Source organism: Meriones unguiculatus, chromosome 10, assembly GCF_030254825.1.
Source record: "Meriones unguiculatus strain TT.TT164.6M chromosome 10, Bangor_MerUng_6.1, whole genome shotgun sequence".
NCBI classification, from domain to species: Eukaryota; Metazoa; Chordata; class Mammalia; order Rodentia; family Muridae; genus Meriones; species Meriones unguiculatus.
In genome coordinates this window covers 46012243-46035570 of record NC_083358.1, presented here as the reverse complement: position 1 = coordinate 46035570, position 23328 = coordinate 46012243, and the positions used below count along the sequence as shown (strand labels likewise).

Genomic DNA, 23328 nt, shown 5'->3' with positions numbered 1-23328 from the left:
TCTACAAAGTGAGTCCAGGACAGTGAAGAAACTCTGTCTCAGAAAAACAAACAAGCAAACAAATCAAATGCAAATCTTCATAGAAATTGAAAAAAAAATTCCAATTATATTAAATTAAATTTCAATTAAATTAAAAATAGCAATTATTAATTTTCTCAGCTTAGCTTGCAAAATGCAACCTCTTACATGTCCCTTCCTTAGTTGATAGTCCATTGCCTTAACAGAACAGAAAAGCTGCCTTGTTCAGTTTTTCTTATGTCTTAATGAGTCCAGCCTCCCTATTAACTGGACTAGACCTGAAGAGTAGATTTCTGGAACTCTAAAAACTTTTTTCCCCTACCATCATATTCATTGAACATCAGTCTATGTTCCACATGGTGTAGTTTTTATAAATTGGGCACAATTTATATATTAATGTTAGAGTGGCATTTGGAAACGTTGCTAAGAAATCATAAAAGCTTGAATGCTGACACATGACCTAAAATAAGTAATATATAATTTCTAAAAATTGTGTGACTGACAGTAACAATATATTGTACTTATTTATGAAATGTCATTTTAGGTAAGCCATTCATAAAGGTAATTAGGAAACTTCCATTTACTTTCTATTTTTTGCCGGGGATGTTCAGAAATTGCTTCTGTTTGAGATAATGACTTGGTAATTGTTTTCAGAGTGTTTTGAAGATACATGGGTTACACTAAAAACTGCTACAAAGCTCTTGTGCTGAGTGACTAATAATTTGTTCAAGCATTGAGATCAATGAAACAATTTTGAACACTTCTGCTTGCTATAGGAAAATTTTAAATGTGGATAAAAGAAGGTACTAGGTATGTGTTCCTTTGACAGCTTAATGAAACTGGTTTATACAAATTTTATCTTGGAGCCACTTTTAAGTTGAAAAAGGGCAAGCTGTATCTAACTCTTAATAAAGGTTGAACTTGGCTCCTGTTTATGCTATAGAAGATATGTGTTCCTTCAGGCCTCCCTAAGGGTACCTAAGCCTTGTAAAGCATAGAAATTATATATATATTCCATTTCAATCTAAAACCCTGCAGATTTTTAAGGAAACTGAATATCAGAGTCTTCACTCTTCCTTATTAAGTATACGTGCATTTATGTTTACTGCATACACATGAAACATCAAGTACCAATGATGTTGCAGCTGCAACAAGCAAACTAGGGATAGTTTTGCCTCAGGGAGCTTTTGTTTAGATAGAAAGAAGGCAGAGAAGAAATTGTAGTGGATGGAGTCAAATGCAGTCCTTTAACTAAAGAATAATTGCACTTAAGTTTCTAGGAAGAGATACTCTCAAAGTTATACTAATATATAACCAAAATTAGAACCATTGACTGCTCCCCCCCCTCCAGGCCACAGAAAAAGACAGTGTAGCCAGTCCTGATGAGGCCTGATATGCTATGGTCAGAGGGAAGGGGAGGAGGACCTCCCCTATCAGTGGAGTTGGGGAGGGGCATGGGAGGAAAAGAGGGAGGGAGGGGATGAGGGAAGAGACTGCAGCTGGGATACAAAGTGAACAAACTGTAATCAATAAAAAATAATTAAAAAAAAATTGCATCTGACACTAGTAAACCCTCAGTAGACTTTAATTTATATGGATTTCATTCACATAAAAATATGGAGTCTTATATGGTCCTTAACTTGTCCATTTGAAGAAGAGCCTTGGCTTTCATGTTGATTGATTTCCATACTGCTATTATGCTTTTCTGTTTCACTTAGATGTCTTATTTTCTTTGTTCATAGGTGACTGAAGGCCATTGGAAATGGGGTGGTGTTACAGTTCAAGTGAACAGTGCTTTCTTCACTGGCATCTATGGAATGTGGAACCTGTATGTCTTTGCTTTAATGTTCTTGTATGCACCATCCCATAAAAACTATGGGGAAGACCAGTCTAACGGTGAGTCTCTGTCTTTTCATTACAGATTTATTCAGGATAAAGTACATTTGTCTGCAAGATTTAGACAGCTAAAGAGCCCTGTGTTCATCAGTTAAACTTTTTTCAGGTGTCTTTCTATTACTAGCAGAGATTAACTGAGGAGATTCAGGAGCCATAAAACAAAAATTCAGCACAAGCTAGGTAGCCCTTGAAATACTTACTTTTTTTAATCTCTAAAATATATTGAGAATATTTCACTACTATAAAATGTTGTCCAGTTCCAGTAGTAAAGAATAAAATTTGTTTTTCTTGCTTTTTTGTAGTTTTTTTTTTTTGTTTTGTTTTGTTTTTATGGGCTTTCTTTCTTTTTCTTTCTGTCTTTCTTTCTCTTTCTTTCTTTCTTTCTTTCTTTCTTTCTTTCTTTCTTTCTTTCTTTCTTTCTTTCTTTCTTTCTGTGTGTTTTTCAAGACAAGGTGTCTGTGTAACAAGCCAGGGCTGTCCTTGGACTTGCTTTGTAGACCAGGCTGCCCTCCAACTCACAGAGATCCACCTGCCTCTGCCTCCCGAGTGCTGGGATTAAAGGTGAGAACCACCATGCCCAGCTCATTTTTCTCACTTTTATGTGAGCAAAATAATTCTTTGAAAGTCTGCCACATTTATTCCTCCAATGTGGCAGACGTACAGAGCAAAGGTACCTGGGATTTGCTTTCTTCTCCTTGGGTCTCTTTATGAGTTTTGGCTGTGTATGCATGCATATGCATGTGTTTGTGCGTGCATGTGTGTGTGTGTGTGTGTATGTGTGTGTGTGTGTGTGTGCGTATGTGCTAGGATCAACCCAGGACATTATATGTTCTTTTCAAGAATTTTTTTTTCCAAACCAATTTCTCTTCTACTGCTCAGAATGCTACCTTTTCCTACCTTATGATCACAGGCACCCAAGACATTGATCTAAAGCTATATTGTATTTAGCCAGTCTGATCATGTCAGAGGAAAGGAAACTGAGGACCAGAGAAGAGAAGAGATTATTAAATATTTACCCTCGTTATCACAAAGGGAAATGATTGTCCCTGCCCAATGCTGTTTATATGTAACATATGGCCAATAAACTGGTTTAATAGCTCTTCTTTTTTTTTTTAAAGGCTCTTTTGGCTTTTTTATACCTGCTTTACCCTAACTGTATCCTCATTATTATGTAACATAAGACTTCTCTGAAGTTAGTACTAGTTTGAACTGTCTGCCTTGGTTCAGAGATGAGCACCCTGGCATCTCCTTGCATTAAGACCTGCCCTCACTTTTTAAGTATTCAGTGTGTGTATATGTTGAATGAGTGGATTTTGTCTTCACCAGAGCCTGTGAAACTCTATCCTCTTTGGGGCACAGTCTACATACATATTGCCTTCTCTTTGAAAACCATTTCTAATATCACACACACATTGGATCACAGAAAATTATGCTAAATAAAACATTTCTGTAAGCTGGTGTCAGATTGTGCTAATTAGTTAAGTCTGAGTCAAGTTGATAAGCATCAATGAAGTTTTCACTGCAAATCATCTTTTTTAAAAGAAATATTTATTAATTAATTTATTTATTATGCATACCTTATGTATTATTTATTATGTATGCATAATAAATAGTGCATGTACACCTGTGTGCCAGAAGGGGGCACTAGATCTCAATGGTTGTGAGCCATCATGTGGTTTCTGGGAATTGAACTCAGGACCTCTGGAAGAGCAGCCAATGCTTTTAACTTTTGAGCCATCTTTCCAGTGCAGGAAGTCATCTGAATGCTTTAAGTAAACTAACTTTTACTGGGGTTGGGGAGATGACTCAAATACACAAGTGGGGGTCATTAAGACCAGATAAAACTAGGCATGGTGGTATGGTGGCAGTAACCCAGACAATGGAGTAAGGAATATCAGGGAGGAGACAAAGACAAGCAGATCCTTGAGATTTGCTGCTCCCTACGACTATCTAAAAAAGTGAGTTGCAAGTTCATTGAAAAACCCTGTCTCAAGAAATAAGGTGAAAAGCATTTGAAGATGATACCTGATATCTATATCTGGCCTCTACCCAAATGCATATGTACATGCACTCTATGCAAATGCACAAACAAATATGTATACATACATACTAAAATTGTTTGTCTTAGAAGAAGTTAAAATAAACAGATTTTCTCAGGTTTTAATTTGTATCCATTTTCTTACATATGGAACTAGAGTCCTAAAGAAAAGACTTGAAGGAATATGATTGTGCTTTTTATGGCATAGATGTCGGAGGTGATCTAGCCCATGCCTTCTCTCTTCTAATGGAATCTTGACTCCTTAAGAGCAGGATTGATTCTGGTTTTGGTTTTTGGCTTTGTTGTTTTTCTCTTTTTGTAGATAAGGTCTCACTGTGTAGCTCAGGCTGTGCTAGAACATGAAATTCACTTGTCTTAGTTCTGATAATAGAGGCATGTAGCAGTAATAATTGGCTAAAAAATAAATGGAAATGAGGAGGAGCCAAGAAAGGTGACTCTGTGTAGTGTCCAGAGCAAGGACTGTTCAGTCCCACTACTATTTGTTTTCATACTGTACTGTTGCTTCTATGGGACAATGTCCTGGGAAGAAGCTTTATCTTTCTTCTTATATACCTGGACTTCTTTGAAATGCAGAGCTCTTGTCATTCTGTTTTTAATAAATCTCTGGCCATGAGTCCTAAGTGAGTCAGATTACCCACTTCCTGCTTTTCTAGAGGGTTTGAGACCTAAACATCCATTAGCTGCTATTCCATTGCTTGTTCATGTATTACAATATGTAGCAAACTGGGACATTCAGCTGTTTAAACAGCCAATCTTCATAGTGCCAGCATAATGGGACTCTGGATTATAGACAAGAACATTGATATCCTGCTAGACTTTAACAAAAACCACATGGCCTTGGCCATGACTTGATTTTGAGATTTTTGTCTTTCGAGGAAATATCACATAAAACAATTGCTATGTTCTCAAGATGTTGTAATAAAAATGCTAAAAAGTTGTAGTTAATGAGCACTGACTGTATTAACCCTTTTGGTTTTTCTTGTTGTTGTTGGCAAATCTGTTAACCCTCTGCAGTGCTTTTATCTATTGTAAATGATAGAAGACCACATAACAGGTCCTGTGAATTCTGGAGCTTTAGGAAATATCCCAGAGCTTCTGGGAAGGGTCTAATTTGAAATATTCCAGAAAAAAATGCAAACAAACTCAGGAAGAGACACTGTACTTTTAAATTCTCTCAGTGTATGAGTAGCATTTATTCTCTGAAGCTTTACTGTGTTTCTTTTTCTTTTTCTGGAGTATTTTCATTGTTAAGCTGTCTTAATAAATAGATCCATGCTTTCTGTACCCTGTTCCACCAAAACTACCTTCACTCATGAGGGATCCTTACCCTCAAGGGAAAACACAACTGCTTTCCAGTGGAGGGTTTGTCCCTAAACTCCAGAAAAGAGTGACAGTGTCAGGATGTTAAGCTCATCCTAGCTGGGCAAAGGTAAAAGGAACCAGGGTAGGCACATATTGATGAATGATTGAAGAGTATGTACTACATGGATAATATTGTCCTGTGTAATTGACTTATTTTAAAAAATAATTGAAAAACTCTACTATTCTTTATTCTCTTTTTAAACATAATCACTACTACCATCGTATTAACTCCCAAAATGTAAAACAAACATAATGCTAACATTAGTGCTTTACAGTGAATCAACTTAGATTTACAAATATAGTATTCTTGTTTGTTTGTTTGTTTTTTAATTCAACTCTGAACCAGAAATTTCCTTACAAAGAATTACCATTTAGATTTAGCTTCAAAGGTGAATAGGGAAAAGGCTGATAAGGGACCAAGAAAAAGTACATAGTAAGTGATAGAGTCAATTAAAACTATGAGGACAAAGCCAGGCACTGACGACAATGACCAAGAAGAAGATGATGACAATGTTTATGTGGAGAAAACACAAACTTTGAAAACAGTCACAGATATCTCAGGATCCTGGCTCCAGCACAGACTATATTTGATCTTGAGAAACAAATATGAGTTCACAGTATAGAAAGTCTCTGGGAGTAGCTCTTGAGCAAGTGTTATTTGCCCTTGATGGATATAAGGTTGCAATTATGAGGTCCCTTATAATATGAGACAACCTTAGTTTTCACAAAGAATCTATGAAACATTCGAGATGGCCACAGCAGTTTCTCTTCTTTTTATCAAAATATTTACAAGCACAGATATGATAAATATTTCCAGTTTTAGCAGGCTGCATCCTGTCAATGGCTTTCTTGGCACCAAGAAAACACAATATGCCATTAGAACTGGGCAGCACTACATCCCTGTGATGATACACCAGAGGTATATATCCTCTTCCAGTGTCCTTGGATATCAGCTAGGTACCAAAGGGCCATATTGTTAAAAAAAAATGAACTTTCCTGTATATTAATGTTATTATCAAAGACAAACTAGTGTGATAATAGCTAAAGAGGATTGTTGTTACATGTCGAAGTTCCCTTAATTCCCCCATCTACCCCAAATAATGTTTTCAAAGGGTTCTTTTTTGTGTTGGATGGGAAGAAACTTTGAGCACTCAGAAGCCAAGAAAGATAGACTAACAGATGGAGCAAGACTGGCAGAAATAGGGGTTAATGGGATTTGGAGACAAATGAAGGAATCCTACTCCCCTTCTGTTACTGGAGTATTGCTAATCCTATCCCCTAAGAGGAAAAAGTTGCCCTGAAAGATGCAAGAATCATATTTTGCCGCATAGATTTTCCCTGTCTTGAGTCTTCAGCTAGTACATCAGGTAAGCTAATAATGCTTCAGTATTCTCCCATCTTACAAGGTAACACATGGCATGCTAAGCCTCCAACAGTACACTTTGCAAATATACATAGACAGCAGCTCCCTTGTCTTTGCTCTGATTTGTATGCTAAAAACATATCAGTTATTAAAAGAAAATTAATATTCCAAAGGTCTCTCCACATTATTAGATGTGTATATTTATAGCTGGCATACATTACACTGAACCTCATACTTCATTGGTGGTCTGTAAAATTGAAGAAGAGATGGCTTAACCTAAAGGTCAAGAGCCTGGATAGAGCCTAGTCCATATTACTGTGGTGTATTTCTGCATCTAATATTGCTGAGTTGATTTCAGCCTTGGGCACTTTACTTAGCCTATGCTTTTTCATCATCAGAATGTTAATGATAAGAATATTACCTCCGTTAGTACAATGCACCAGTGTCTTTGTTTGTCTTTGATAATAACTGAAGTTAAACTTGTGTTAGAGCCAGGAGTGATAGTGCACAACTGTAATCTCTGCAGTTCAGAGGCACAGGTGGTGGGTGAGATTTTGGGTTTGGGCCCAGCCTTGACTAAATAGTTAAATCCCATCTCTTAAAAAAATAAAAAAGGACAAAAAGAAAAAACTAAGAGGAAAAAGGAAGAAAGAAAGGAGGGGCAGGGAGAAATGTTAGAACATAAAAGCCTATTTTTTGTTTTAGTTTTGTTTTTGGTTGTTGTTGCTTTTAGGTTGTTGTTGTTGTTTTAAGACAAAGTGTTTTGGCTATTTCTTTAAGTAACCTGCAACATCATACACATTTTAAGGAGAAATAAATCCATTAGGTAAACACTGTTAGTATTTTGGCCAGGATTGTCTTTCAAATTCTTGTGAATGGCACAAACCTTCCTGGCTTTGATATGATGGTTCATCCTAAATGTAAATCCATAGCTTACTTTCTTGGCTAGAAGTGTGAGACTTTTGCTTTCTCTGATCAACTGAGTCATGGACTAGATATAGATATATAGCTCTAACTCACTCATGTGCCTGCAAGTGTGTGTGTGTGTGTGTGTGTGTGTGTGTGTGTGTGTGATGAAAGTAGAAGAGGAACCATGAAAGAGCAATGAGAAAAAGGATGATGACATACATGTGACATGAAAGCAAAAGAGGGCCATTTGAGACGAAGAAGTTGACAAATGATCAAGAGAAAGAAGGGATAGTGGGGAAAAAGGCATGAACAAGATATATATTTGAAACTAATGATGAAACACATTAGTTTTTAGTCTAATTTTTAAAAAATAAGAAAAACAACAGAAACGTGTGACTGGAGAGAATGTTCTTGTAAAAGTAGTGGTTGTCCTTGGCTTGAGGTAGTTTTAGCAACCTCTCACCAACTTTGTTATACATTTTCTTTTTTTTTTTTTTTTTTTTTTTTTTAAATTTTTAATATTCTTTTTTTATTTTTTATTTTTTTATCAGTTACATTTTATTAACTCTGTATCCCAGCCGTGTCCCGATCCCTCATTCCCTCCCAGTCCCTCCCTCCCTCCCTCATCTCCACCGTGCCCCTTTCCAAGTCCACTGATGGGGGGCAACCTCCTCCCCATTCATCTGATCCTGTTTTATCAGGTATCTTCAGGACTGGCTGCAAAGCCCTCCTGTGTGGCCTAACAGGACTGCTCCTCCCTTCGGGGGGGGGGAGACCAAAGAGCCAGTCATTGAGTTCCTGTTAGAAATAGTCCTTGTTCCCCTCACTTTGGGAAACCAATTGGTTACTGAGCTACCACAGGCTACATCTGAGCAGAGGTTCTAGGTTATATCCATACATGGTCCTTGGTTGAATGTCAGTCTCAGAAAAGACCCTGTGCCCAGATATATTTGGTTTTAATATTCTTTTTTTTTTTTTTTTTCAATGCAGTTTATTCAGAAGTACATTTAATGAAAGTTCTGGAGGCTGACTTAAAGCTTTTTTATTTAGAATAGTCTTTTCAAGAGTCTTGAGAGCTAGTATTTAATGATATGATTGATTATGATATACCATACAGAAAAATGGATCTATAATAAAAACAAATGCCACATGTTATGCATGAACACATCAACCAAACACTGTGTAATGTCTGCGTGAGATAACCTGTGGGAGTCTTAGACTTTCAAGCCTGTCAATGCTCATGACAGTATCTAAAGGGCTGTTGGTTCCCTCTCTGCCCCAACCCTGAATTTAATTATATGTATTAAACTAAGAAAAGTTTTAGTTCTAAAATATATTGTAGTTGTGTAGCATGAAAATCACACATGCATATGTTCATATGTACATTTCATGCTCTTTTTCCCTGTACTCCTATCTACAAAAAAAGTATGTATGTACCTTTCACAGTTAAACTGACCATTGATGTCAGGTATTTTTTACTCTTCTCACTAGTTTGCTAGATCATTTATATAATCGTTGGATATTGACTAGCAGACTTAAGTGTTTAACATTATTTTTCCTGCTAATTAAGGAAAGGCCATGTGTAAAATGCAAGAATTTTTCTATGCCTGCCCTAACTCAGAATAATGCCACAGAGACCTTTATATTTATTAAAACCTTTAAGCAAGATAGCTGGACAGATACTCAGCTATTCTACTCTGACAATTCTGGCCTGGCCCACTTCCTAGCCATGCAGCCCATTACCTGCCATCTTAGTCTCATCCAGGCTGCTCCTTCTGTATCCGTGTTCTGATGGCAACTCTGCCTCTCTCTGGTTCCACCTGAGACTCTCTCCCTGGGCTTGGAAGTCCTTCCTTATCCTTTCTGCCCAGATATCGGATGTTTGGCTCTTTATTTGACCAGTCAGAAGGTGATGGAGAACAGTGTTTACAAAACACTGAGATAGCAGATGCTTCATAAAACTCACAGTGCCAAACTCCAGCCTAAATTAAAACTCTGCTGGTCACAGTGCACAAAGACATCACTCCCAACAGTCATGTTATTCCATTTAAGACAAACAACTCTGTGTTCTGATGATGAATTCAAGACCTTGATGTGTAGGGAGTCCTGAGGGGCAGGAGAAAATTTGGCATGTTTTTGCTTCTTTGTTTCTGAAGAAAGCCCCTAATTACTGTTGGTATTTTAGATATGAGACTTTGCTCTAATATTTGGTTAGGGTAGGTCTTGTTTGTAGGAGACATTGTCATTGAATATGTTATCATCAGTAGCTGCTATGTGCCTACTCATCCCTATACATCCGCTGTGAGGTATCCCTTACTGACTTAGTTCACTACATTGGCCTCAGAGTCAGATGCTGCTTGCCAAGCCTTACTGCTGTGCTATTACACACCTATTCCTCCATGGAATAGGTGCTTTTCTTTCCTGGGCTCTTCATCTATTTCATTTGTATGATCATAGATGACTGCACCTTAGCCTGTGCTTTGAGGATTAAATAAGATTGGATAGTAACTATTTATAATAGCATTAAGTTCAAGGTAAGCTTTTATTAAATGTTAATAATACCATGAATGCTATCAGCAGTGATTTAAATCATATATCATTAATGACCTGTCTGTGGGCTAAAAATGATATTTAAAATATATAACAAATTCTAAGCAAAAAGGTTGAGAGAGCCTATTAGGTATAGAACATGACGTACCTCACCTTCATCCTTGAAAAACTGTAATACCAAACACCTTGTTTCAGGTGACCTGGGTGTCCACAGTGGGGAAGAACTTCAGCTCACTACCACAATCACCCATGTGGATGGACCGACTGAGATCTACAAGTTGACCCGTAAAGAAGCACAGGAATAGGAGGCTATGGTATGGCACTGGGCTGGAATTGTGTCTCTATCCCTCTTCCCCTAGAATGGGGAGCCTACTATACAGAACTCACTGAAAAGTGAATGCCTAGTGCTTTATAGGTATGATTTCTTAGACTAATGGATGGACATTTGTCAGATGACCTCTGATGGTGGCTGTTGTAAGACCTCTGCCACTAATATATAGTAAATGATAACAAAAGCTGGTATGACACATTTTTTTGTGATCATTGTTAATTAGTGACATAACAACATCTGTAGCAGGTGGGTTAGTAACCCTCACATGAAGGGGTATACTCCATGGGATGGTTTGGGCCAATGGGGGCTATATTGAGTAGGTTATGACTTTTTTTTTCTGTTTTAGATTCTGGGATATGTTTAATCATTCTTTGCAGTCCAACATTTGCTGATGTCATAGTATTTTCACCCTCCATCACAGGCACGTTTTTTTGTATTTACTTCACCAAGTAGCCAAATGAGTAATAATTTAGGTTCTCAGTACAAATGTGTCCACTTTTTTTTTAATGGCTTACTATAAAATAATCACATTTCATCCTATCAGAGGCATTTCAGCTTTGAAACCAAATCACTGTGTTTGATACTAATCTGTCTCATTGGTTGTGAATTTTGAGAAATATTTGCTAAACTACCCAAGTAGGATTTCTGGTATTAAATGGCCTTTAGGTCCTAAAAACTTTTTTTTAACTTCTTGCTTGAAATGTGTTTCTTTTGGTAAGATGCTTCAAACAACCTCCAAAACTGTAAATCCAATCATTTGAATAAATGGAATGTAAATATGCACCCCTTTCTGCTCCAACAATGCTGAGGCATGTAGGCTCAAATCTTTCTGGATCTTACAGTGGCCAGGTGCTGGCAGAAATACCCTGACTATCTATTCCTGGAAGTGCAGCAATACCTTCTGTAGCAGGCAGTAAGTCTTTTAGGCCAGCAAGAAATACTCACATACGTGAGAAATCAGATGCTTTAAGCCCTCATACATACAAATCTTATTGCCACACCCCGTATTAACCTATGACAGTGTTTTTTTGTTTGTTGTAGGTTTCTGTATGTGTGTGTGCTTTTATTTTTTATGCTGAAGAAGCCACATGTCATAGCAAATAAAAAATACTGGATCCTGGACTTAGAAGGAAGTTTTCTATCAAATGTCTGTCATGCACTAGTTGTGTTGACCTTGTTCAAGCTGTCTGACATGGCTATTCCCTCACCTATAAGCTAGCACTCATAAAGTGTAACTGTATGCAGGGTCACAGTGAAAGAAATAATTAATTTACATGGAAATGCTTCAACAATTATACATTTATATAAATAGATTCACTTTGCATTCTAACCAGAATTTCATGAGAGTCATTTTTAGATATGGCTGACTGAAACAAAGTTTGTGGTATATTCTCTTTAATTGTCCTACCTGGCAAACCCCATCCTGCCTTTCTCCTTACTTTGACTAGAACCATGGTAAACAGAGAAAACACTTAAGTGTTTGCTGTTGTCTTTATGCTTTTTTCTAATCTGGTGAATGTTGGATAGGTATGTGGCCCATTGTACCTGCATCTACTTACTGATCTTCCACCTGAGTATAAAGAATCAAGTGTGGCCTGTGCCTCTGTTTCTATTAACAAAAAGAAACTTTGAACATTATAGTCATCTCCTCGTCAAGACCATGGAGGAGTCTCTATTCTTTAGGATGGGATAAGAGCCTGAGATAGCATTAAAGAAGTATTATTTTTTTCCAAGAGCCAAATGACAGAGTATTTAAGAAAAAGCCATTGAAACAATGTGATATGGAGAAGGTTTGGATAAGGTTTGGTGTCAAGCCTAGATGGTATGTAGAAAGGCACAAGAGGAGCCTCTTGCCCTTGGAGCCAGAATAAATATGCTTACCAGACTGCCTCAAGTTTTAGACAGAGAAGAGATGTGGTCAGAGTCACCTCTGAAGCAAGGGAAAGATTTATGGATCCAGCCACAAGCTCACAGGCCAGAGCCAGTCAGCAGCAGAGAATGTGGAGAAGGGAGGAATATTTTGGAGATAGAGCAGAGGGATATGGTTTGAATGCTCTTATTGTGCACTTCATAAAGAAGCATAAAGCAGAGTCAGATTTCAGATTTCAGCCTATCAGGTCCCCTGGCTCATGTAGAGATTCCTGTATGAGATATCCATATGTCCATAAATAGTAGAAGCCAGCCAGATATGGTGGTGCATGTTTTTAATCCCAGCACTCAGGGAGTCAGGGAGGGAGAGGCAGGCAGATCAATGTGAGTTCAAGGCCAACCTACTCTACAAAGTGATTCCCAGACAGCTAAGGCTACACAGAGAAACCCTCTCTAAAGAAGAAGAAGAAGAAGAAGAAGAAGAAGAAGAAGAAGAAGAAGAAGAAGAAGCCAGGTTAGGTCAAATAGGACCTTTCTAAAATAATTCATGGTTCCCTTTACAAATTGCATTACCCCAGAAAGAATGGGCTTGGGAAAGCTCTAAAGAAGCTCAGCTTCAGAAACTCATATTTCATTTACAAGTCTCTCTCCTGAAAACCAGAGGTGGTATGTCCTAATGCCATTCCAATTACACAGGGAAACATGTCAAATAGTATAACCATATGAATAGTAATCAGTCTGCAAAGGAAGGAAAACACTTTTAGCTATACAAACCATCATAAAACATCTACCACGATAGGAACAAAGAAAAATTTATGTTTGTCTAGACTAAGTTTTAATTATTACTTTCTGGGGGGGAATAATGAACAGAGTGTTTATGGCAGACTTGGCCACCACTCTCATCAAGAATAAGAAATATGCCTGGGTAGAGCATCAGAGCATCATATAAGAATATCAGTAATGTGAAACCAGGCATGACTACATTCAATAAGAGAGAAAAATAAGGTAGTTACAGAAAAAATATCCGGGGGCCTGGCTCAGCAGTTAAGAGCACTGACTGCTCTTTCAGAGGACACGGGTTCAATTTCCAATATCCACATGGCATTTCACAACTGACTGTAACTACAAGATCTGGCACAGACATAAATCTAAGCAAAACACCAATGCACAAAAATTAAAAATAAATAGTTTTTTTTAAAAAAAGAAGGAAAGAGAAAACCATGCAGGTTTCAAAAGTTAGAGAACTCAAGTGATACAAACAAGGCAATGCTGGACTGCCTGAGACTCAGAAGCTCCTCAGAAGTGAATGGAGCCTAATGGATGTGGTTTGGGGTATGTATAACCTTCATATGTATCAGGGGAAAAATTGGGCAGAGAAGCAGATTAGAGTCAATGGATGAATATTCTGGCCAGCAAGGAGGAAGATGGTTGCTCTGAGTGGAGCCTTAAGGAAGGCACTGATTTTGAAATCTGAGACCAGCCATTAAGGAAAGACAATGATAAGATGAAACAAAATTCAAATGTTAATGATTAGGATCTAGAAATAAGTTGAGTTAGCTCTGAAGGATTAAAAGGCCAATTTCATTGCCCACAGTAGAGAAATACTAGTTAGACAGTAAAGGATAAAATTGAGGTAAAAAGGAGAAAGTTTTCAGCCCTGGGAGGGCCACAAAGAGAGCCTCACCACTAAGAATGCAGTTGAAGCCCAACTAGCTCCAGTCACTGGAAAACATCCTAGAATTTCAAAAACTGATAAAAGACTATTAGAGACAATCAGATCTGGAAAAAAATAGTTATGGGTACCAGTTTTACATACACATGCCTACAAAAAAGAATTCTCTTAAGTATTCTTAAGAATTCTTAAGAATTTTTATTAAATAAAAAGAATTCTCTTAAGAAAAGTATAAAAGTATGTACAAGTGTCTGCCTACAAAATAAGATTCACCAATATATTCAACAAATAAGTATAAAATAAAATCACTTAAGTTTGGCTATCACATTGGGTTTTTTTGTATGTATGTTATGACTACATTTTCCCCTGAGGGGAAGAGAAATAGTCATCAAAATGAAGTAAGTGGTTCCTTACTATGACCTTCACATATTTTTTTCATTGTCCAGAAGTGAGATAATTCATTCTAACAATCCTAGTGCCTGAGTTCAGGCCATACAGAGCCTGTGCAAAGGCCTCTGGAGACTGAGCTTCTCATGTAACATTAGAGTGAAAGCATGCAGATGTCCTTTTGCTTCACCATTCTTGACATATCCTCCTGTCAGGTAATCACTGAGGCTAACAGAGAAAGTAGAAAGTTTTTTGTTGGTGTGTGAAGAAAAATCGCTACTTTTAAGAGAGATCTTGTTCACTGCTACCTCATAAGGAGCTATTTTACTGTAGGACTGTGGTCAGGAAAGGGGAATGAGTTCAGTGAACACATTTTACTGACCCTTATCTCACTCTGAACGACACATTGGCCAGTGTTTTTCAGAATTGCCTTCTTGGTTTGAGTTTACTTTTTTCCTGCAGGCATTCATCCTCAAGGCAGGTGAGGACACCCAGGTGCCCATGCACGCTGACTGTGCTTTTGAACCTTTATCCCCCAGGATCATTTTTATCCTGACATGTTTACAAGAATATTTCTGACTTGTAAAAGTTTACTTTCACTATGTATTAGTTACTTTCCTATTTCTGTGATAAAATACCATGACAAATACAATTTATAAAAAGAATTTAATTTGGAGAGGCATGTCAGCAATATGCAGGAATGGTGGCAGGAACAGAAAGCTGAAAGCTTACATCTCAACCACAAGCACAAAGTAGAGAGAGAAAACTGGAAGTAGAGCAATGTTTTAAGCTCTCAAAACTGACCTTCAATGAAAAACTAACTCAGCAAGTCTGCACCACTAACCCTCCCCAAGCAGATACATTAACTGTATTCAAATATCATTTCTCATCTAAACCTCTATACCTTCTCTTCTAAAAACTGATGGATTTCTTGGTTTGTAATTACATTGGTAGCTCATTTTCTGCTGATATCAGAGGAGTCTTCCAGTGATGTTCAAACTATTTTGTGTAAAGAGTATCCTCTTTTTCACCAATGCACTTAGCTCTTAGAGTTAGGAATGCCCCTCAGTATTTGTATCAGGCCTTTCCTTCTTGACTTTCCATGTTTCTACTAACATGTTTTCTATTAACTATGTGCCTTTCCATAGTTCCGTATGCTCTTCTTCAGACATAATTTCCACAAAGCTTCCCCATTACTATTGATTAACTTCAGTTTTGTTTTCTCATTCTCCCAAAATATTACTCTAAGAGTAAAACTGTATTCTGATTGAAACAGATTAATGTGAAAATGACACCTTCCCTATGTGGAGGTTTGAAAAGGTATGGCCCACATAGACTTGTGTGTTTGAATGTTTGGCTATAGGGTGTGGCTCTGTTAGGGGATTTAGACTTTTTGGAGTAGGTGTGGCCTTGTTGGAGGAACAAGGTGAGTGGGTTTTGAGGTCTTGTATACTCACTGTGAGTGGGTTTTGAGGTCTTGTATACTCAAGCCACTCCCTGTCACTTCTGCTGCCTGCAGATCAAGATCTCTCAGCTCCTCCAGCACCATGTCTGCCTGCATGCTGCCATAATGATAATGGCCTAAACCTCTGAAACTGTAAACCAGCCCCAATTAAATGTTTTCTTTTAAGAGTTACTGTTGTCATGGTTTCTCTTCATAGCAAAAAGATACTGTACTAAGGACAAATATTTTTAAACAATAGCACAACATTTTTAATTAGTTCTCATGACCTGTGACCATATAATCACTAATGTACTTAGAGATTTAAATATTATTATCAGTATTGTGTACATGATCACACACTGAAGCCCATTATTAACAGGAACCTCTTAAGATAAAGTGCTGCATATGAGCCACCACACCTGGCTCATATTTTTTTATCTTAATTTTAGAATGCATACCTTTCCCTTTACTTTTCTCATACACAAATTCAGTGAGTAAAGTGTATCTTTAGCTTTTAAGTATATTTTTGTTTAGAATTTGCTATCTTTCCAAGTACAAGGTGCTTTCAATTGTTGAGATATATATGTATACATGCATACACTTACTCAAGACCAGAAAGCCTCCCTTTTCCCTATACTTTTGCTATGTCTAGTTTTGTCCTGTACAAACATACAAAACACATTTTAGAAAATTAGCATACCAGAAAAGCTGGAGAATGGTTCAGTGGTTATGGACTTCGGGTCTTCCAGAGAACCCAAGGTCAGTTCTTAGCTCCCATGTTTGATAGCTCACAACTGCATATATCTCCAGGACTAGGGGATTCAATGCCATCCACCAGGACCTGCATTCACATGTACACACTTACTTCCCCCCCCACATACTTAAAATTCAAAAATATTTTTATAAGAATGTCACCACAGTTAAGTGTGCAGAAATATGTACCATGAATTTTCCTCTGATATTACCTGCTCATAGTCAGTGTCACACTTCATAAGCTACAATGTTCAGGCTTATTAAGTGAAACATACAAATCAAGTTTGTTTAAGAGATAGGTAGAACTGCAGGGATATGTTAGCATTTGAAGTATACTGTTATGTCAGTAGGAAAAATTTAAAAATTTGTTTTGAGGTGCAACTTAAAAGGCATTATCATGAGAAATATTCCAGCCTTGGGAACTACCAGCCTTTTCTTCATTTTCACAAAGAAAGCTTTGCTGGTAAAAAAAAAAAAAAAAAAAAAAAAGTTGGGATCTGGGAAAATTAGTCACTTCTGCAATTCCTACATTCTTAGTCTGGGCTGTGGACCCATACATAGGACATCTTCTTTGCAGCCTTACATGAACTAGGTGATTATCCTAAGTCAAACAGAAAATGGTGCCAGTGATGTCCACACACATTGGGTACATGATCTAGATTTTCTATGGACCAGGTATTGATTTCAGGCTAGTGACCTGAATTTCATACACTCTGGATGGCATCAGCCTCACAGTTGATGGTGTAAATGAATGCCACTTACTGATCCTGCAGCTTCTGCAGTGACCTTCCCTAGGTGTCTCTCAGTGCCTCTTTTGAAGCAACTGTGTCCTGAAAATTCTTTCCATCAGGATGAGTCAAGTTTAAGAGAGTGTATTCTTCTGAGCTAAGCAGGACTATTTAGAGATTCTGAGAGGCACAAGGTGACTGCAGTGATATATTTGGCACCAGGTCTGGACACAAAAAGATGTTGCACAGGCAACATGAGGTACAGAAAACTCTAAATGGAGAATTTTCTTTACAAACATCTTTTGTTTGGGAAAGGCTTGACAAAGGAGGCTATGCCTGAGTCCCTGACTTCTTCCCAAAGGCAGGTCTGAGGCAGAGATTTGAATGCAATGTTGAGAGCTTGGAAGGTGATACAAGAAACAGAGATATAGAACAGAAATGGAGAGCAGGGGAAAGTGAACTTTTGTTGGAACCTCCGAGCTGCTGTCATAACCTGCTACAGCATTGGACTATTATGCAGAGGAAGTGAAGAGAATTGACCACTGACTCCAAACCCCTGATTTTGCCAAAATCTGATTTGGCTATAATCTTAGCAATTCAATATAATTTGATCGTGATAACCTAAAGAGAAAGCCTTTTCTCTTTCAAATCATTTTGGCCCCATTTAAGAGCAACTAGTACTTAATGGTGCCCTCATTATAAGATCCTATTACAGTTAGACTTTCTTTCTAAAAAAGAAGAGAAATGTTTCAATTGTCACTAATACAGAGTTTCTTGGTGCCCTAGCATGATTGTTGCAAGTGAGCCAAGCAAACAAAAAAGAAAGAGGACATTGAACTTCATGGTAACATAGTACGTGATCTGTTCCTGCGCTCCATATTGCATTAGGATGACATTGGTCCCCACTGTCATTCTGCTTTAGTGTTCATCCATGATAGACTAACATTGTAATGAGGTCTAATATGATGTCTATAAGAGACATTTTCTCACTTTGATGGAACACACCTATGTCATGCTTCCACTAATAAATTGCAAATGCCTTTATTCTTAACTTTCTGTGTTGTTTTATTGTAGGTGAAAAAGAACCTATGAGACTGTTATTATACAAGAACAGATAATTTGTATTAATCTATTCCACATTACAAAGTCATAGTCACACTTGGGGAGGGGCATGGGTGGAGAAGAGGGAAGGAGGGTGGGGTTGGGAGGGGACAAAGGAGGGGGCTATATCTGGGATACAAAATGAATAAACTGTAATTAATAAAAAATAAATACAAATTAAAAAATATATTTAAAAAAAACAAAGTCATGGTCACTGATATTTGGCTCCAGAATTAACATTTATGGTTTGAATATGAAATATCTTCAATACTTTATGTGTTTGAACAATGGATCCCAAGCTGTCAATGCTGTTTTGTGGTTGTGCAACCTTTTGTAAATGTAGCCTCCTTTTAGAAATGGATTGCTATCAAATATTCAAGGTTTATAGCTGTTGTTTCTATTTGATCTCTGACTTATGACTTCACTCTGGTTATTGAGCTAGATTCCCAACACTGTCCCCATAATGTCTACCATAATGGAATATTTTCCATGGAACTATCAGCTAGAATATACCTTTCATTCTTTACATCACATATTGTCAGTTACTCTCAGAGGACCAATTTTTTCATGTTCCCTTGTAGGACAGAAGTATATTTTATAGTAACAATTTTTCAATATATATGTCACGACTCACAGAAAACCTCACTATGTAATCACCCAAGTCAGTGCCAGATTCCAGCTTATACCCAACTAGTAAAATGTGTATATTCTGTGGAAATATAGTTACAGACTGTTGTGAGCTGCCATGTGAGTCCTAGGAATGAAACTGGTTCTAATACTTGAATACTTATTTTCCAGTTTGTGCCTCTGTTTGGGAAGGCACACACCTGTGGTGTTTTTTAAATTGGTGTGTCACATGGGTGCACTTTGAGGCTTTAAATTGGTATGTCACTTTTAAAGCCTCAAAGTGCATCCATGTGACACACCAATTTCATGACCATGCCCATTGTGCTCTATACCTCTTATCTGAGGTTCAAAATGTAAGCTCTCAGCTTTTCCTCTTGCCATGTGTTTATGCTACCATCATTGACTCTAACCCTTTGGAACTGTAAGACAATTTGATGCCTTCAGTTATAATTCACCTTGGCCACCGTGTGTTTTATAACAGCAATAGAAAGGTAATTACAGAGAGGTTCAGAACATAGAAGATCTCCCCCTCCCACTTCAAAAATCAGGTAGGAAGTTTTGCTTAACTTTAGCTCTAGAGAAAGTAGCAACAGACCCATGACTTTGAGGTTAGGAGTGTCCCATGATAAACTAGTCTAAACTTCCACGAAGAAGCAACCCTGTAAAGAACATCCTCTTTTGTATCTAATCAGTTGAATATCAAATAACTACTCAGATCCCTTTTCTGTAGAAGACTGTCTTGCTAGGAATGATGGTCCAAAGGCACAGGATTAAATATATTCTACTATTTATTACAGATTCAATGTGTATTATACATTATAGTGTACTTAGTGAATCAATATCAGCTGCGTTTCTAAGTGAGACCCTGTCTCAAACCAAGAAAACAAATAAAAGTTGTATTTCTGACTGACTCCATTTTCTACTTTCTTTCCATAAATAAACCTAATATTAAGGTTTGATTTATTTCTACATTGTTCCCTATGAGGGTTTCTCTAATCATGTCTCAAGTTAAAGGTCAACTTGTTTTTGTGACTTGCTCTTTCTCTGTAATCTTGATATTTACACAACATATATATTTTCCATTGTTCATGGTATGTTCTGAGAACTGGCTGATAGGTAACTAAATTACTAACTGCAACAAAAAAATATGTTTTTGTAATCACTTGCTATGCACCTCAGGCTTGTGCATGACTATAAAAAAAACCTCTCCTACTTTTAATAAGGGCTATTTCTTTTTTTATTTTTATTTTTTTAATATTAGTTATAGTTTCTTAACTTTGTATCCATGCTGTATCCTGCTCCCTCTTTCCCTCCCAATCCCACCTTTCCACCCTCATCTCCTCCCTACCCCTTTCCAAGTCCACTGATAGGGGAGAACCTTCTCCCCTTTCATTTGATACTGGTTTAAAACCAGGTATCTTCAGGACTGGCTGCAAAGTCCTCCTCTGTGGCCTAGCAGGGCTGCTCCTCCCTGGGTGGGGGAATGGGGGTAGGGGGAGGAGGTCAAAGAGCCTGCCATTGAGTTCATGTCAGAAAGAGTCCCTGTTCCCCTTATTAGGGTTCCCACTTGGATACTGAGCTACCAAGGGCTACATCTGAGCAGAGGCTCTAAGTTGCATCCATACATGGTCTTTGTTTGGAGAAGCAGTCTCATAAAAGACCCCTGTGCCCAGATATATTTGGTCCTTGTGGAACTCCTGTCCTCTCCAGGTCATATTAACTCTCCCCCCCCCTTTTTTTTATTCCCTGCACTCTGCCGAAGGTTTGGTTATGAGTCTTAATATCTGCTTTGATACATTGCTAGGTAGAGTCTTTCAGAGGCCCTATGTGGTAGGCTGCTGTTCTGTTACTTGTTTGCTCCTACATCCAATGTCCATCCCATTGTCTTTCTAAGTGAGGATTGATCCTCATATACCCTGGGTCCTCTTTCTTGTTTATCTTCTTTAGGTGTATAGATTTCAGTATGTTTATCCTATCTTATAGGTCTATATAAGTGAGTATATACCATGTGTGGCTTTCTGCTTTTGGGATACCTCACTCAGGATGATCATTTCTAGGTCAATAGGGGCTATTTCTCTCTACTACTTCAGAGGAGACTACAAGTTTGGTCCAGCCATGAAATAAAATAATTTTTACCTTACAGTATTTTGGTGGTTGCTTCCTGCTTTGGGACACCACAGCAATATTCACCTTTTGAAACATTTTTAGGTCCATTTAAGTTGAGTTATGCTATGGAAGTGACTAGGTAGACATGTGTGGCCTCAAATTTGTAGGTATGAATTAGCCTCCAAAGTGCTTCTATTAATGGCATGTGCTACCATGCTTGGCAATATTCATTTTGAAATTGACTGTATGGGCACTAACACCTGAAATGACTTTAAGGGATATTGTTTTTTCCTTGATCTCCAATGCTCCTTTTTATCTGTTATTTAATTTTGTTCTTCCTTTCCAATGTGTGTGTGTTTGTGTGCTGACTATGTAGCACAGGCTTTCCTCAAATTCACAATGATCTTCCTGCCAGAGTTCCTAGTGCTGGGGTTGAAGAAATGCACTACTATGCCCAGTTTCAACAATAAGTTTTAAGTTAGAAGTTCTCCTTCTCTCTCCTTTTTTGTAAAAAAGAAAAAAGTCATTATTTTTTGTGTATTAGTATTGTGCCTGTGCGTGTGTGTGTGTGTGTTTGTACCTTGTTCATGCCTCTTGTCCACAGAGGCCAGGAGATGGTGTAAGAACACCAGGAACATGAGTTTCAGATACTAGTGAGCTGCCTAATGTGCTGGGAATGAAACCAGTGTGCTCTGGAAGAAACTCAGTGCACCTAGCTTCTGAGGCGTTTTGACCCTCAAGTTTTCTATTCATGATTGTATTTCTTGTCCAAGGCATTCTAGGTCACTTGGGGGTCAACTTCTGCTGAGGCGGTCCCTGCGGGTATCAGATAGTGAAGCAAACCACACCAAGAGATGAGAATGAAAACCTGATGCAGATTGATTTTGTCAAAATGGATCAGACTTGGGGGAGTCTAATACTCAGCAGTTTATTGCCAGCATATCTAAAACACAGTACAACTTGGGAAAAGATTTCCAGGCAATAATCCATCCAATCAGTCCAATTCCAGCATCACAATAAAGGAGTGCCTACATAGAAACTCCTTTATAAAGTACATGTGACCATGAAGGTAGTTTCTATAGCTAAAAATCCTAGAATTTAGTGTGGTCTGGTCAGCCAACCATAAATTATGTGTGACATATCCCCTAAGAATGAATAACAGCCTAAAAAATTAAAGAGTTGGGATAATCATTCTGGAGAATTTGAGTAAGCTCTGCCTGTAGCAAAAGATAGGTAAGGTCTGCAGCTACAGATAGCAAAGTGGCCACCAGGTCATTTAAAACATCCACTTCCAGCCTTTTGTATTGAATGAAAGTATTTTATCACCTTTACTGGGAAGAAGCCCCTGTGTATTTTACATTTCTGGTTTCCCTAGTAATCTATGGTGAATGGACCTTTGTCTTCCCAACATCCTGTTGCTCATTAAATAATGGAAGTCTCCTACAATTGGGAGAATTAACCTCAGGGAAGGCTGAGATCCCTGATTATCAAATGCAATGTGGCCAGTCCTGAAACCATATCCAAACAAACAACAGAAATGGACTCAGGAAATTTTATTCATATATTTGAGCATATATATTCATACATACTCATCAAGGATAAAATTATTTCAGGAGAATTTGGGAAGGGATGGAGTGAGGACAGGAAAGGGGAAAGTGATATATTTAAAATGTATAAAAATAAATTTTAAATAAAGGAGTGGACTAGAGAAATAACTTAGCAGTTAAGAGCATAGGGTGTTGTGACAGAGGACACAGGTCTCATCCTCAGAAACAACATGGTAGCTAACCATTTGCTGTAACTCCAGTCCAGAAAAGGATTAGGGTCAGGGTTTAGAGTCAGAGTCACAGTTGCTTTGGAATCAGGGTCAGAGTTAGGGATTAGGGTTAGGGTTGTTAGGTTTAGGGATAGGGTTAGGGTTTAGGGTTAAGGTTACAGTGTTAGGGTTAGAGTTAGGGTTACAGCATTAAGGTTAGAGTTACAGTGTTAGGGTTAAGGGTTAGGGGACAGGGTCAGAGAGGGTCGGGGTTAGGGTTAACATTAGGGTTAGGGTTTAAGATTAGGTTTAGGGTTAGGGTGTTAAGGTTAGGGATAGGGTTAGGGTCAAATTCAGGGTCAGAGTCAGGGTTAGGTTTAGGGATAGTATTAAAGTT

At 37.9% G+C, this 23328-nt stretch overlaps 1 protein-coding gene across 3 annotated transcripts in view; it reads left to right on the top strand.

The window, feature by feature from the left end:
- Positions 1-18392, top strand: part of Wls (Wnt ligand secretion mediator) — a 131597-nt gene extending 113205 nt beyond the window's left edge. For 2 of the 3 annotated variants that reach the window (XM_060392410.1, XM_060392413.1), the window contains 2 exons: positions 1761-1914; positions 10353-16048. In XM_060392410.1, coding sequence (XP_060248393.1) covers positions 1761-1914; positions 10353-10462 — 264 coding nt within the window. In that variant the 3' untranslated portion in view covers positions 10463-16048. Of the gene's footprint in view, positions 1-1760; positions 1915-10352; positions 16049-18127 lie in introns of those variants that run through there. The other variant, XM_060392412.1, reaches the window with a different exon arrangement.
- Positions 18393-23328: the final 4936 nt, after the last annotated feature.